Consider the following 16,690-nt stretch of genomic DNA (forward strand, 5'->3'; position numbering starts at 1 on the left):
TTCCTCGTATACCTCGTCTTAGTTCAGCTTTGTTCACATTCTATAAGATTCTTCTTCGTTTCCCTTCTTTTTCGTCAGTCTCAGTTTTGCCTGGGACGCTCACACTCTTTTATTAATTACTGCCTCTAGTTCATCATATTTGAAACAAGTATAATATAAAATATACATAGCTTATTTTTCATAAAAGGGGCTGGGGATAATAATATTTAATATATATAATCAAAAGATATTTATTAAATAAGATGAAATCCATAAAATTTTATAATTTTCAATAAAAATATAATTTAAAAATATAATCATTGCATTTCTCAAATATTAATTCTTCTTCCCCTAGAACCCATACAATAATCTTAATTATCTCCAACATTTAATTCTGCCGGCAATTAAAACTGCCGTCCTAACAATATTCAAATTCAGACGTGAATAAAAAGCAAACATTAAAAATGTTTTGCTCCCAATTAGTCATTCAATCCAACTCAAAGTAATTTGAAACAAAATTACTTGGATAGCAGAAATTTCAAATCCGAAAAACTAACCATATTGTCTTTAATACATTTTACATTAATTAAAAAATTGCTACAAGGCTCACATTGTCGATAATGGATGCCCAGTCCTCATCATGCCACCAAAGAGCTTTTCAAAGTTTGCCATCACCCTTTAATCATGGATACGTCAAGCGCATTACGTTTAAACCCGTGTAACTCGATTACACAGATTAAACGGGAAAATTTTCCTTAAAACCATTCAGCTACAGCTATTAGAGGAGCCAAGAGACGGACTAAAAAATATAAAAAGGACCCAAGAAAAAGAAAAACCAACAACAGAACAGAATAGAATACATGTGTACGAGCATTAATAATCGTTTTATTGTAGCATCAATCAAGGCGAAAGTGATACCAAAATAAGCATGTCAACCTTCTGAATTCATTTATCCATCTAACTCGGTTGAAGCAGACACCTTTAGCCACCTCCAGATTTGAGTGTATTGCTCAACCTATATAATATGCTCACACATTAATATAGCGCACGATAATAACCACCGCTTGCAAAATGAGGTATTATGTTATATATCAGATAGAAATGCAGGTTGAAGCAATGTAACTCTAAGGCCTCAGTTGGAAGAGTTTATTTACAGAAAGAAATACAGCTCATGATATAAGTAATTATGTACGTGTATGGGAGAGCTAATGCACATAGTTTTTACGTCCATAAGTTGTTTTCATCTTATTTCAATAAACTTTCCAAGATAACTTCTGAAAACTGCTTACAAGTTGCAATCACATAAAAACAGTTTAACCTTATTTCTCCTTTGATTAAAACAACTACTTGTACATAAGTACTTATTCAATGAAACCTTAATTAAGCTGTTTACTCAAACAAGTCCAAAATATCTCAAAGTATAATAAACATCTAAAAATAAGAACCATACAAGCAAATGATACAAATTCATATTTTCCAAAGATCGACGAAAGACTGCCCAATATATAAAAAGGTTCCTTTCCCATTCATATTTTCTGGACCAAGGTAAACTTGCCTTCATATTTTAAGGATAAACGAAAAAGAAAAATCACATGCCGAGTTAGCAAGACATTCTATTATTTAGAATTCTGTGTTTGCAAACATATGAACTTTCAATCTTTCTTATTATTTAAACTCTTCATTACAATACATTCACCTATTAGAAAGAACATTTAGACCTGCACTTTATTTTATAACTATGGAAATATGATATCCATAAAAAATGTTTTAATTTTTTTCTTTTTGATAAAAATATAAACTATAAGAGAAAAAAGTAAGGGGGTATACGGAGGAAAAGATATCCTCAAAATATAAAAACGAAGTGAAATATATATACATACATATATATATATATATATATATATATATATATATATGGAATTGCTAATATACTATAATATCCTTTATACAAATTAACCAAATCAAAAGAAATAAGTGATTTTCTTATCCTAAAATTTTGGTATAAGTTACTAACATATTCTAACTAAAAAATAGGTAGGAGTATATTAGCAATTCTCATATATATATATATATAGCAAAGGTGCCTACTACCTAATATATATGGATATTTCAAATCGTAATTCCTTTCAATTTTAATTGACTTACCAGTCCAGGCCCTCAAAAAGTCCTTCACCTTTTATAGCAGAAGTTTTGAAGATAGCCCACTGGCGATTTTTTATCTTGTGTAATTCTAGAGACTCCGTCACTGCAGCATCATCAAGTGCACCAGGAAGGTCCTGTGTAGTGAAAAGAGAATTTAGAACGAATTGATAAATAATTGTTCAAATATTCAGTTTTACATAAAAAGATAAGTATATTGCCGTGTCAATATCATGGATGTACATGTGTATATAACTAATTAAGTACAACTTGAATATATACTTTTTTTTGGCGTATCTCAATTAGCAAAGACTTCAATTAATAATATTAGCTTCCTAACTTTTAATATACTCATTCTTTCCTTCTTATTGCTCTGGAGGGAATATGAGAATCCAACAAATAGAGATCAAATTGTGACCTGTTTGTTTGCGAAAATGAGAACAACTGCACCTTTTAGTTCTTCCTCCTGGAATAAAGGTACAGAAAAATAATTAGTATCAAGTATTATTTTTGTAAACCAGTGTCAAAGGAGAATTGAGAACATACCAAATAACGAGTGTACAATAACTTAAAAGTTACATTTAAAATAATAACTTCAAAAATACATTAGTTATATAATAACTTTAAAAAAAAAATGAGAATCAATGAGTGTATTCTTGTATGAAATTTGAGCCATGAAAACCACTCCAAAACTCATCACCGATCCAGCTAAACAGTCTCAGCTTTGCAAAATTTATCAAATGCTCTTGTAGACAATTTACTGCTTAAGATTCAATACTGTATATCATTGGTGTCCTTGTGGCTATGAACAAAGTTTTCCTCTTAGCTTACGTGAAAGCTTTCTACCACAAATAACACCTGAAGCATTCCTCTATTCACCCTCTTAGCAATTGCTGAAGCTTCACATGACTAATAGGTTAAGAAATGCAACTTAGAGCTACCTGTCTCCCATGATATCAGCTACTTGTAAGTACAAGAGTATTTTATGAAGCAATCGAACTGAGATCTTAGATCAGTTATCTGAATGACTTGTAATGTAAGCAATTTTTACAGTCCAAGCCTAGATTAATTTTGTACAAGTTGTCATAAGTGAAATGTTCAAATTCACACTCCTCATTATAATTCCTCACAAGTCAATGATAGCTAAAATAGTTACATGAATATATAAATGTAAATGTAAAAACACATCACAAACCAGGAATGACAAATACCTCCAAAATTGCATGGAACTCCTCCTTAGCAATCACAAGCCTTTCGGTGTCACTTGAATCAACAACATAGATTATTGCTTGAGTATTTGGGAAGTAACACCTCCAATATGGCCTATGGACAAAAACGATAAAATAAATAAATAAACCACAAAATAGTTGGAGAAACAAATGGACATTACATATCAGCTGTAAATAGCAATAGCCTTATCCCACAAGGTGAGATCGGCTATTTGGATTACACGACGAGGGCTCAGTTAAGAACCAAATTCTCAAGAATATTATTTACAGATTCCTTAAAAAAATAATTTCCCTAATGGTGGGTTTGGATGAGGAATTTTTCAAATTCAAGAAATTTTAAATTCTTGATATTTGAATTACTTTGATTTCAATTTCTATCATTCTTAAAATATTTTGGATAAATTAATTCAAATTTCTCAAATTTTAAATTGTTAGGTTAGATATATAATTTGATTCCACCATGGTAAAATTGATTTTAAAAATATATTTATATGATGAGATTTTTAAATTAAATTTTATAAAAATAAATATTAGCTAATTTTTAAATATTTAATAATTTAAAAAATTAATATTAGATAATATTTAATAATTTTAAAAATATTTTTGAATATTCAATAATTAAAAACATGAAAAGATAAAAGATAACATAAAATATATATGTAAAATAAGAAGAAAAAAAATAGGAATTTCAAAAATTTTCTTTTTTTTGGACAATTTGAAATTTTACTATTCAAAGAATTTCACAAATGCTTAAATTTCAAATTCTTTATAAATTCTCCATTCAAACAAGGTATTTCACCTCAAAAGAATTTGAAATTCTTCAAACAAATGAATTACTCCATTTAAATTTCCCATCTAAACACACTATAATATCTTTATATACTCTCTTTACCCCTTTTCATAGGATTTCAAATCATGTGATACTCTCTCCTCACCAATGCCTCCAACGGCCTTCTTCATATGTATCCAAATCATCTTAACAGATTTTCTGTCATTTTTTCCACGATAGGTGTCAGCACTCACCAAATCATCTTTTGGGACTCTCTTGACACCTTATTGTATATTGTCTTTTCTTGTGGCCACACAACACATCCATTTTAACATGCTCTAAATGCACAATAACCTAGCAGTTATGGTGCTTGTTCTACAAAGGCCCCTACCAAATAACTCCACCTATGGTCTCTTAATCAGTCCTAAGCCTAGGTAAATGAGAGTTATATTAAGCCCTCTCCTCTCTAACCAATGGAAAACTTGTCAAAATCCCAAATGTTTACAAATCAATTAAGGTTAAACTTATGTTCTCAGCTTACTTTCGGCCCATTCAGTTTTCTATATGCTAGTAGTTTGTTCTGTTATCATGTTATCACCAAATTCCTTTTTTATGCCTATGTAAGGGAACTGATGTGCGTGGGTAGTAATGTACACACAAAATGAGGTTGTCATTCGGCATTGAATTGAAACCCCTTGAAATGATGCATTTTTATGCTGCATATTGCATGCATTTTAGGATAACATGGACAGAAAAGATAGGCGGATGGATATATGATTACAAAGCAACTGTTAAAAGCAAAGAAAGTTCAAATCTCAAGGTGGCACACAAGAATTGAACCAAACTACAAGGGTGAAGTTGAATTTAATATTCATCTTCAAATCCACAAAGAATGACTATTTGATGTTTCATCTACAATAACATGTTTCTTTCCATAATGGTTGCTACCATAGTTGTAAACATATAGCCTATAGGATTGGTTGGTGATATCAAAGTTTCAATCCAGCACTGGTCATAATATATAATAAACAAACGGCCCGTATGCTACCTCAAAATAAACGGCCCGTATGCTACCATATTTTGAGGAGTTGTCATCATTATGCATTGTCTCTCTTCAAGTACTCTATTCATTATGATTTTAAATATTTATATTATTAGAAAGAAATATATTAATTAACTACATTAGGATTGGTATCTTTCTGTACTACTGCAAAAGGGAACTTGCCTTATGGTGTCACATACACACATGAAGGACTTCATAACAGCGTAAACATGTAAACAGCAATATGGGATAGTTAACAGACTAAGACAAAAAAATGGCAATGCATGAAGAGTTTAGTATCCAAAATTGTAGCACAAAATTCCTTGACATGCTAGTCAATGACAATTGCATTGCATCCTTATATCAAATAGGAGTGATAAAAAAATAACAATTGGTGCAACATTATAGCAAATCAAAAGTCACCCGCTACTATCTGTTTAAAGTAAATATTAGAGAGAAAAATTATACATTTTTCATTGGTCAAAAGAAGCAAGAATGAAGTCATAGTGCTTACCTGATACTTGTTTGCCCACCTGTATAAACAAATGTGTGATATCAAAAATTAGACAATTGGAATAAGCCCTCCTAAATTACAGGATATTATGCATCACATAAGTTCACATGCTTGTAAATTGCAATAAACTATATTTAAGTTACAGAAGCCTGAGAATTATCTTTAAGCAATACAAAGTAGATATGTATCAAAGGAAACATGAAACATGAAAAAGCTACGTTTTTATCTTCACTTGGACAGTATCAAAATTTAAAAATACCAACTGATAAAAATATTTATGACAAAAGGAGGACAAAACTATACCAACCCATTTGTTATGTATAGCCCTTACAGTACCCAGTAGTAAAACTAACAGAGTTCAAGTATATAACATGCATGCTTGCCTGTATTTCGTACAAGATAGAAGAATGTCATGCAGTATAAAACAAACAGAAATTTAGTGTCGTTACCCAAATCCCAGACTTGAAATTTAATGTTGTTATACTGCACTGTTTCGACATTAAAACCGATTGCTGCATCAAATAATCAAATAAATCAATCAGCCACTATACAAAAGGATAAATGGAATAGCATAAATAGTAAATACCATCCATGCAGCGTAAACATTTACAAGCAGCAAGCACATACATATAGAGGAAAGAAAAACTGAAAATAACACGGCTTTAATTTTGTCTACATTTTTTTACCAATAACATACAGAACAACTTTAATAATTTTATAATAGACACAAACAATTAATTAAATAATAAATGTAATCGAGCTCATAAAATTTAACCAGAGATTAAGGAACCTATAATGCAAAATAAGATCGCTCGGTAGACCGTAACATCCAAAACAAAAAATGTTGCAACGTTTAAGATTCAGGTAATGTAAAGCGAGATCGAGTACTAACTTGGAATGGTGGAAACAACTTCACCCATCTGAAGCCGATCTGAAAAGGAACGTCAAAAAATCCAACAAATCAATTCGAGAAACATCAAATTGGAGAAGCAGAGAGGGAGGAATCATACAGAGAATAGTGGTTTTTCCGGCATTGTCGAGGCCGAGAACGAGGATTCGAGCTTCCTTGTTACCGAAAAGAGAGGAAAACAATTTCGTAAACACTAATCCCATCTTCCGATTCGGCAGATGGACGCTCGCAGGGCAATTGAAATTAGCGCATCAATCGGTTACGAATGACTCTTGCTGAATGAAATTTCCTTTGTGGCGGAAGAAATGAATGAAAATGCAATCAGATCTCAAAGCAGAAAGGGTGAGCCTGAGGAGGAGTGAATGCGAGTGTGAATGTGTGAATCTAATCTGCGTGCATAGTGGAAGGAAGGGAGCGATGGTGATGAATTTGAAAGAGAAGAGAAAATGATCGATTAGGTTTGGCACGCTTTTTCTGAGACGGAAAAAGAAGGAACAACGACGACGACGAGAATGAAGATAAATAGTCGATGGTTTCGATTCCCTCGCCCTCCACCTTTCGGTTTTGGGATCTCGCACCTTACAGCACCCGCTTTCTACTCTACTGTCATTTCGCGCATTTACCCATTTACAACCAATTTTGGGCCTGGAACTGGGCCTTTCCGTTTCATTTTCAATATTTTCTCTGGGTTCATGATATATAGACCTCCTTTTTTTATAAGTACATCTCCTTTTAAAAAAAATAATTAAAATTTTAAAATATTTTTAATTTTTTATTTTAAATTTTTTAATTTTACATCCACAATATTTAATTTAGTACTTTTTTTTCACACATCTTTTTCCTTTTTTCAATTTTTACATACACCCTTTTATTTTTCTTTCACCCCACCTATTTTGGTAATATGTGAAAATTGAAAGAGAAAAAAAAAATATGTAAATAAGAAGAAGAAAGTAACAAATTGAAAGTTGAAAGTATAAAATTAAATTTTTTTAAAAAAAATTATAATATTTTATAAAAAAATTTAAAAAGGAGGTGTACTTATAAAAAAAAAAAAAGTTGCATGTATCATGAGCCTTTTCTCTGTAGACATGGATTTCTGTTCCATTTTGGGCCTTTCCTAAATGTCATTGATGAATTCTATGTGCCTTTTTCTCATTAGGGGCTAAATTGCAATACTGGATCCTATTTTTGCCGGGTTGTTTGTAATTTTGATGATAAATATTAACCACAATAGTTCAAATGATATGGAAGTGATATGTTTAAAATGAGAGATATTTTTTATTAATAAAACAAAACAATAACCCTAATTATTCACATAACATACAAGAGGTATGTTCACATGTTGTTTTATTTATATATTAGAAGTACCCACAATCTCATACCTCCTACATCAAAAATCCTAATGAGACAATAACAAAAAAACTAGAAAACATATTTAAAAGAACCTAAAATCAATTAGAAATCAACACTATGTTGTCCTATAATTAGAATACCTTAATAATTTTTGTCTAAAATTTCTAAATATTTGATGGATACAATCTCATCTCCCTCTACATACACAATAACTAATCGTTGAAGAAGACTTTCTACTTTTGATTATTGTACTTCATTTTTCTCTTCTTGAATAAAAATGAATCATATTCATATCAATCACAAGTCAAATTTCGAATCCAACAATATCTCTTATTGCGAGAAAGGAACCAAAGCTCAATAATAAGTGTTACAGTCATGAATTTAAAACCATACATATAGTTGTTGTAGTTGAATGATGAAATCTATTATAAAGTTATTTAAATAAAAATTAACGCCAAAAAAGTCATTTTGAAATAGTCTTTATCATATTTTCACAACATCAATGACATTAATAAAAAAATAAATGAGAACTAAGAGGAAAAAAATATAGAAAGAATAAAATAATGTTTTAAACTATAAACTAAAAAAGAAAATAAATAGAATAAAAAAATGAAATAAACTATAAAGACAAAAATGTATTTTTAAAAAAAAGTCATCACATAATGATATTTGCCACGTCACATTAATATAAGCGACTTTAATAAATAATAAATGACGGGAAGCGAAGGGGGGGAAATATATGTATAAAACTTAAAAGAATTATTTTAAGTTATAGGAATTAAAACAGAAAGTAAATAACATTATTGGACAACAAGATATTTAATCCTTAACTAAACTAATTAATTTTGAACAAAAGTTAGATAATCAGTGCCGATCAACAAGGCTGATTGATCATTGATTTCATGTACACGAGAACAGACCGCATTGCGTATCACGGCTCGAGTCTCAAGACTCCATTCTAATGGTTTCGTATTTTCATCTATGTGCCTTTGGTTAACTCACTAGCCATGTTTGGATAATAGCCTAAACAATTGTTTGATAAAACACTAAAACAGTATTTATTAATTTAATTATAAAAATAAGTAAAAAAAGATAACATTTTTTCGTTGATGATCTCTTCTACGAAATTAACCGAAATAAATTTAAAAAAAAACTTACGAAATTTATTGAAATAAATTATTAAAAAAAACTTATGAAAGTTATAAATTACTCTTATAAGTTGAAAAATAACCTTCGTGTAGACCCTTTTGAAGCTCCCTATGTATTCGATATTAAAATTTAAATTCTATTAAAAAAATTCGTATATATTTCTCACTCGACCACGTACAATGAGATGAGCCAAATCCTTTCTCGTACTTTTCGCACTGGGTTGCAATATCAGTAAATTCAGTATGAACGATAACATTGTGTTAAGAATAATAATGATAAAGATCAAAAGAGTAGAAACTAAAATTAACTTAAAGAGTCTCAGACATACTCATAGCTCTTTCCAATGGCCAGGGAAGACACGCGTCACGTAATTTTATACATAAACTAACATGATACGTATGAACTGGGACACCTAGCAGATTTTAGCTCCACACTTCAATTTTTCCAAAGAAAATGAAGCAGCCATAACTCAATCTCAATTTCCTATTATTACTAAATCTAATATTCCTAATTGTTCCTAATTTATTTGACGAGATGTAGTCACCATACACGGCTAGATTTTGCTTTCTACAAAGCAGATTGGAAGATCATCTCGGCGAGCTCCTGCAACATACCACAAAGACCTTTATTAGAATCTATTTTGTCGATAAGTAAATACTGTGAGAGAGCTAGGATGTTAAAAAATAAAACATAACAGCTTGAATGGGCAAAGGCAATTTGTTAGTCAATCAGCATGGATATAAAAAAAAATATTCATCTGCAAAGAAAATGTTTCCATTTCATCAGTTCTTGTCATCTTGTGTATACTGCAGAGGGTCAAATGCATTTTTTCAATCCCAGTCGGCTAGGCTCATGAAAAGCCTGAATTCAAAGGAGTATGATTTCCTCAAAGGCTCGTTAATAACTGAGATGATAGAAAAATCTTATTGGTAGTATTCCACGAAAAATATTTTTTTATAGAAACAGATTCAAACCAAGAAAACTATTATTTGCCTAACGATGTACAGAGGATAATATTTTTAAGCATAATGTTAATGTCTTCTAGGTTAGATTTAGTTGTAGGGGTCATTTTCAAGATAATTTTAGATGTTTGGATCCTGGGGTTTTACTATAAATTTGGGGTCTTGCACTATTTTTCAAGCTGAAAAATCAAATTTACATTTGTCCATTGTATATTGAGTTACCTGTTTCGCAGAAGCAACCTTTGGTTCTCCCCATTCCTTGACCTTCTTCTCAAGCATTTCAAAGTCAGCTTTCCCAGCCTAGGGAAACAATCATTTCGATTATGTTAGTCATAAAAAAGCACTAAATAAAAAGGAGGAAATGAAAATGTTGTAAGAATGTTACCTCTATTTGAGCCCCAATTTCTGTGTCAAAACTTTGATATCTCTTACGAACAAGCTCAGCCAGAGAACCATCCTTCAATACAACATAATGAGAAACATTTAGTTTGATTCTCATGGGAGATTAAAAAGCTATCATTGAATTTGCACATCTGAATTATGATAATATAAATATATGTAAAGGGAGGATCCAGTATATCACCTCAATTAGCTTGGCAGCATTCCTCAGGCCTCGGGCCATGGTATCCATTCCAACAATGTGGGCTATGAACAAGTCTTCAACATCTGTGCTCTCTCTCCGCCTAAAATATTGTTCAGTTAAGAAATTGAGGGAAAAATCATAAAATAAAGATAAAGGACTCACAGTTTTGCATCGAAGTTGAATCCACCTGGTGCCAGTCCTCCCTGGAAAAGGCAAAAGAAAACAAGAACCTCATCAGATGAAATTGCATTTCTAACATGAAGTTGCATTTCATGATGCCAGCTCACTGACAAGCATTTTCTTACATTTCTGATCACGCTGAGCATAATCAGTGTTGCCTCTTGAATATCTACGAGAAACTGATCTGTATCCCAACCTGCAGTAATGATAAAAGCTTAATATTACAAGCTCCATTCTTTCGACACGTTAATACAGTTCATACTTCCATGTTAAAAGTTACATTACATTATTAAATGAGAGAATTCACACATACCAACTTGAGGATCGCCAGTGTTTGCATCAATATTACCCAACAATCCATTGATCCTTGCAGTTTCGAGCTCATGATGACAACTATCAGGTACAACAGACATTGAAGGTACAAAGAACATGTCCAACTTTAGTTATGATTTTTTAATATTAAATTTAAAAAGGAAAGTATGATCATGGACTCTGTTGATTCACCTGTGACCAGAGAGGGTGGCATGGTTGCACTCTATGTTGAGTTTAAATTCCCCTAGAGAAGGAAAAGGAATGAGGCAGAGAGAAATTTGTAAATTGGAGTAACATTGTTCTTAATGAAGAAAAATAGAGAAATTAAGTGTGTATACTAATATAAAAGTGATGAACTAGTCCTGGCTATGTTAGTTTGCCTCTGGCTAAATTAATTTAAACAAGGGACCATTTGGCCATTAATTTTAGGGAGAAAGATTGTTTTTTTAACTCAATAAGAGGAAAAAAAATAGTGCCATATCGAGTACAAAACTAACAATGGACTTGCATATATGCATATAGAGCAAAGGTCTAAAGAACTTAGCAGAAAAAGGCAAATAACATAATATTTTTTTATCTAAGCACATCAAGGAAGTTATAAACAGTTCAAAATCTTAATTATGCACTGCTTGACAACATAAATTTTTAAATGTGGAAAGATGTCACATTCAATTTTTAGTTCCTGGGAGACAGTTGGGTGAAAAGGGTAAGTAAATATTATACCTGTGAGTCCATATTTTCGCAAGAAATTAGCTGAGGTTGCAGCATCCCAATCATACCTGGAGGAATATAAGTTTATTATGGATATGGATAACAGGTAGTGCAAAATTATTGATTGAAAAGGTAAGATGTGTACTGGTGTTTTGTAGGTTCTTGTGGCTTTGGTTCGATTAGCAGTGTCCCTGAAATCACACAAGGAAAAGAAATTACGAAAGAAAAAAAAAAATCCTTTGATAAGGGAAAAAGAAAAGAAATAATAGAAAATTATTTTTCATCAAAATTTCGGAGTAGAACATACAGGGATTATAGGAAAAAAAAAATTATAACCTTCCAAGTATCTATGTTTCATAATTTAGTGCTATAGAATGGTAGAGATAGAAGACATTCTAGAGAATGTTACCATTGAATCCAATCTTCTTTTTGTATGCAACAGCAGCTTCAAGAAACCTAGCCTGTAACCAGTACATAAACAGCATTAACTAAGAAAGGTACAACAGACTGCAAATAAGAAGAAAAGACCATTTGAGTATTTTGGAGTAGGCAATGGATTGCCAGTTTGCCAAAGGCTCGTGACTCCATCATTCTTTTAATATGAGAACCACTGTGAAGGGACAGAAAAATTCATGCCGTTTATGGTATGCATCTAATAAAGCCAATTTTTTCCTTAGGGCTTTATTATGAATTATGATGCACTCTTGCTTGCATATTTTATTAGCATCCACATTCAGAATTGGTTGTTGTAGCATGCATATTAAGACTAATATTTTATTAATTTCAAGGAGATTTATATAAATTGCTTAGTTAAACAAGAAATAAAAAAGGCAGCATAGTCAAACAAGTACTTCAAGGATAGAATGAATCACGCACCAAATGATTAATCTCTCGCTCCATATCTGTGTTCAAAAGAGTTTGATAACCCTCACGACCACCCCAGAAAACATAATTTTCTCCCCCTAAATAATGTGTCACCTGCAACATATTTAAATCAGCAAAAGAACCATGTTCTAAAAATGCAATGAACCTTCTTACTACAACAAACACAACTGTACCTCCATGGCTTTCTTCACTTGAGCGGCAGCATATGCATAGACCTCTAATTCAGAGCTGTAAAGCAGTTCATTTTGTGAGCCATGAACCCAACATCCATAAGGACCATATAGAAAAGCCATGTAGTAATTGTATGTATGTTACCTTGTAGCAGCACCATGCATGTAACGAGGATGATGGAACAACTGAGCTGTTCCCCATAAAACTCTCTTTTTAGCCTATATAGTATCATAACAGAATTATTACATGCATTATGGTTGTTTGCCTCAAGACATAAAAAATATATATATTTAGACCAATGTTCTGGCAGAATATTGTAAAAACAGGATCACATGAATTTAAATCTACATGCACTAGACAGACAAAGGGGGAAAGAAAAAGAAGAATGGACACCTGAATGTTCTGAGTAATATATTTTCAACTCACTAATATATTCATTCCATTACATTAAAGACGCTGGCTATCAGTAATTACAACTTACAAGGAATTCAACAATGATTTGGGCCATGGCAATTGGCATAAGTTGCAAGTGTGTTTTTTCCTACTTGAAACTGATGTATGTGAAAACTAATATACATCAAACAGTTCGTTCATGTAAAAGTACCTTAGTTTGAAGCTCCATAGCAAGGGCCACCACTTCATCCAAGTTTGCATTGGATTCCTATGATAAAGATAACAAGTGCAATCCATTAGCTCAGAAAACATATTTATAAAATGTAGCAGCAGTGTATTAATCAAGAAAGAAAATTCCACCAACTACGTTCATAACTGATAACTGAATATTCCAGATTCAAAAAATGAGTAAGTATACGCCACTGCATCTCACACTTTAATCCTCTCTAAGAATTGCAATTAAGTAAAGAAACTTAAAGATTGACTCACCTCAAGAGTTTTTCCATCAGGGGCTATATCCCTGTCATGGAAGCACCAAAAATCGACACCAAGTTTGCTTATGAACTCAAAGTTAGCTCTCACTGTGATAGTTAAGAGAAATTTATTTTGTGCCATATAGAAACCTCTGGATACAACATATATAAATTAGAGAGTCAAGAATTAACATACTTCGTCTTTTAGCCATGTTTAATGAATTGGTACCATCCTCCCATGGCCAATATTTGGTAGGTGCACCAAATGGGTCAGCACCTGTTCCACGGAATGTATGCCAAAATGCAACACTAAATCTGAACCAATCCTGCCGTTATTATATAGAATAAATTCAAGTCAAAAGCCAATAGGTGTTGGTGGATGATAAAATATAAAACTGATAATTTCTTGGAATAAATATAAAAAACTAACCTTCATTTTCTTCCCAAGAATTTCCTCCTCTGCATTATACCACTTATAAGAAAGTGGATTCTTACTGGAAGGGCCCTGAAAGTTAAAAAGATGCACTAATAAGCATTCACATCATGAAAAGTACCAGCAACACACTTTCTAACACTCCTTTTGCAATGCATTTCTTCTACTGATTGAAATTCAAGTGAGTTCCACTAAATGGGAAGTGCGACTCCCATATTTAGTGGAACCTACATGAATTTCACACAATAGGAGGGGATATGTCGAGAAAAAAGTATGTTGCTAAAATTTTTCTTTGCCAAGATACATAGTTAAGAAATACAAGTGAACAAATAGGAATAGTCCCCATTAAGAATTCTCAAATAATATTTTCATGTTAAAATCCTGCTACAAAACAAAATACAAAAACAAATTCAGTTGAGGACGATCAACCTCTTTATCTCCCTTCTTTTTCTTTTTTTCTAAAAGGGCAGCTAATAATTCTTTCTGAGTGGAGGAAAAGGAGGCATTATTAGCAATTCTAAAGTTCCAAAAATCTGAAAGAATTAGAAGGATCTTAAACTTCCATACAAGTTAATAATCAAATAATCTCCATTCTCTTGCTTTCCTTCACTTTCATTCCTTTTTATTCCATAGGTCTCTTTTCCTTCTCTTTTCATTGAATTAAAAGATATGTCACTACAATTCTTCTTCTTTTTCAGAGTCTATGAACTCATGCATATAACCCCAACTACTCAGCACTCAACCGATCCTAGTTATGTTATGATAAAGATAAATTGTGAGTCTACCTCGTATTTAATTTTGGGAATGTCCGGAAAAAACTCTCCTTCCCATCCATCTGAATCGCCACATTTATCCGCATCGTTAGCAGGACAAGTCTGAGGAGCACCAATCTGCTTCCCACCAAACAAAACAAATTGTAGTTACATATCATGACCCAGATTCCCAAATAATAATATATATACATATATATATATATATATATATATAGAGAGAGAGAGAGAGAGAGAGAGAGGAACACTGTATAATACCACTGCATAACAGAACACTTGCAAACAAAGAAGAAGCAACAATGTTTTCCCCATTTTCATTTTCAACATTGACGCCAAACCTGTGAGAAAATCGATCGGCAGATCAGAAATGTCACTCGTGAAAAATGGCTCTCGTTAGTTAGTTAATATATTATAATTTTATAATACCATAACACGAAGTTATAAAAAAAATAAAATCAGGGTAACAATTTGTAACAAAGGAAAATGGTGCTAAGTTAAAGCTAAAGACAAACGCATGGAATTACAACAACAAAGGGTGAAGATAATGAAGAATGAACGAAGCAATGAGAGAATGAATTTACAGATCAAAACCTGTCCTTCAGCCTTTTTAATTTCAATAGAAATAGGGAAGATGACAAACGAGTCGAATGTTTTATACTTGGAGAAGCGAGATTTCAGATTTTTTAAATTGTGATATCTTTTTTAATAAACAGAATTTTGATTTTGATATATAAAAACTCCTTTTTTTTTTTTGGGATAAGCATGTTGATAGAGCTTATCATAAAGTTTGAATCTTTTCCAACTAAGCTTTTCTGTAGCAAAAATCAGAACCTTTGTTTGACGTGTACTCCGTCTGAATTTATTTATAAGTTAAAAATTTAAATTTTAAATTCAAAATATAAGTAAATTTTATTTAAGTGAACCTTATTTAATATTTTTAATTTAAAATTATTCTTATGTTAATAAAGAAGAGTACTATCTATCATAAATATAATTAAGATTATTTTAAAAAATGTGATGGATATTTTATATAAAATTAAATATATTTAATGAATTCTCTTAATTTATATAAAATTGATTTTTATCAACTTTTATATATTAAATATAAATTTTTATCAGAATATAAATATATTTAGAAATTTTCTTGGATAAGAGGATTTTGAAAAAATAATTAATTTATTTTCAAATTTGATTTTATTTATCATGATTATTTATTAGTTAAATTTCAATATTTTAAAATAAATTATCAATAAATAAAAATAATATTATAAAAATTATTTATCATAAATAAAAATATAATTTATATATATATAAATTTTAAATATAATTTATATATTATAATATAATATTTATTTTTATATATAATTTATTATAGATACTAATTTACTTATATATAAGTTTAAAGGAAATAATAAATAACAATTAATGAATCACCGATTTAGAAACCAAATTATGGATTTAATTTAAATTTATAAAATTAATTTATTAAGCGAAATTTATCTCTCAATTATAAATTTTTTGATTATTTTATTTTTGATTAACATAAAATTTGAATTTGTCTTCGATATATCTTCTCACTCAAACGATAAATATAAGACAGGCAGAGATTGCAGGATGGAGATTGGAGATAAGATCGGCCGCAGACCTTATAGGTGCCAACTGTACGTAACTGACGTCTATAGAAAATATTTAAAATTAGGAAAATTGAAAAATAATCAATTATTCTTTTTTGT

The 16,690-nt window shown here is 31.0% G+C and overlaps 2 protein-coding genes across 4 annotated transcripts; both read right to left on the reverse strand.

The window, feature by feature from the left end:
- Positions 1–420: 420 nt before the first annotated feature.
- ARF3 (ADP-ribosylation factor 3) lies at positions 421–7,188 on the reverse strand. The gene is made up of 8 exons (XM_020370523.3): positions 6,683–7,188; positions 6,565–6,603; positions 6,122–6,184; positions 5,673–5,691; positions 3,330–3,441; positions 2,537–2,584; positions 2,125–2,255; positions 421–994 (listed from the first exon to the last, which is right to left on the reverse strand). Exons 1-8 carry the CDS (start codon positions 6,783–6,785, stop codon positions 961–963), a joined length of 549 nt encoding a protein of 182 aa, XP_020226112.2. The 5' UTR covers positions 6,786–7,188; the 3' UTR covers positions 421–960.
- Positions 7,189–9,357: 2,169 nt separating this feature from the next.
- LOC109808757 (xylose isomerase family protein) lies at positions 9,358–15,673 on the reverse strand. Of its 3 annotated transcripts, none has more exons than XM_020371879.3 (21): positions 15,539–15,673; positions 15,216–15,295; positions 14,973–15,077; positions 14,185–14,259; positions 13,951–14,080; positions 13,771–13,862; positions 13,493–13,549; positions 13,033–13,106; positions 12,891–12,945; positions 12,709–12,810; positions 12,242–12,293; positions 11,978–12,023; positions 11,845–11,900; positions 11,314–11,365; positions 11,123–11,202; positions 10,935–11,005; positions 10,792–10,832; positions 10,630–10,729; positions 10,432–10,503; positions 10,269–10,346; positions 9,358–9,687 (listed from the first exon to the last, which is right to left on the reverse strand). In XM_020371879.3, the coding sequence occupies exons 2-21, from the start codon at positions 15,282–15,284 to the stop codon at positions 9,652–9,654; spliced, it is 1,443 nt and encodes a 480-aa protein (XP_020227468.1). In that variant the 5' UTR covers positions 15,285–15,295; positions 15,539–15,673; the 3' UTR covers positions 9,358–9,651. The 3 variants fall into 3 exon arrangements, with proteins under 3 accessions (XP_020227468.1, XP_020227470.1, XP_020227471.1); XM_020371881.3 differs by having other exon boundaries at positions 15,549–15,670; XM_020371882.3 differs by having other exon boundaries at positions 15,482–15,556.
- Between the last annotated feature and the right edge of the window lie 1,017 nt (positions 15,674–16,690).

The sequence above is a fragment of the Cajanus cajan genome, chromosome 5, assembly GCF_000230855.2.
Source record: "Cajanus cajan strain Asha chromosome 5, NIPB_CcT2T_4, whole genome shotgun sequence".
Classification (NCBI taxonomy): domain Eukaryota; kingdom Viridiplantae; phylum Streptophyta; class Magnoliopsida; order Fabales; family Fabaceae; genus Cajanus; species Cajanus cajan.

What these genes read in the sequence shown, in the direction of transcription:
- ARF3 (XM_020370523.3), bottom strand. Translation starts at nt 6,785, where the DNA reads ATGGGATTAGTGTTTACGAAATTGTTTTCCTCTCTTTTCGGTAACAAG. An exon ending in AGTTGTTTCCACCATTCCAA is followed by an intron (nt 6,185 to 6,564) that starts GTTAGTACTCGA and finishes TATTTGATGCAG; the next exon opens with CAATCGGTTTTAATGTCGAA. An exon ending in CTTTTTGAGGGCCTGGACTG is followed by an intron (nt 995 to 2,124) that starts GTAAGTCAATTA and finishes CATATTATATAG; the next exon opens with GTTGAGCAATACACTCAAAT.
- LOC109808757 (XM_020371879.3), bottom strand. Translation starts at nt 15,284, where the DNA reads ATGTTGAAAATGAAAATGGGGAAAACATTGTTGCTTCTTCTTTGTTTG. An exon ending in AAGTGTTCTGTTATGCAGTG is followed by an intron (nt 15,078 to 15,215) that starts GTATTATACAGT and finishes GGTGGGAAGCAG; the next exon opens with ATTGGTGCTCCTCAGACTTG. An exon ending in AAATTGGGGCTCAAATAGAG is followed by an intron (nt 10,347 to 10,431) that starts GTAACATTCTTA and finishes TTGTTTCCCTAG; the next exon opens with GCTGGGAAAGCTGACTTTGA.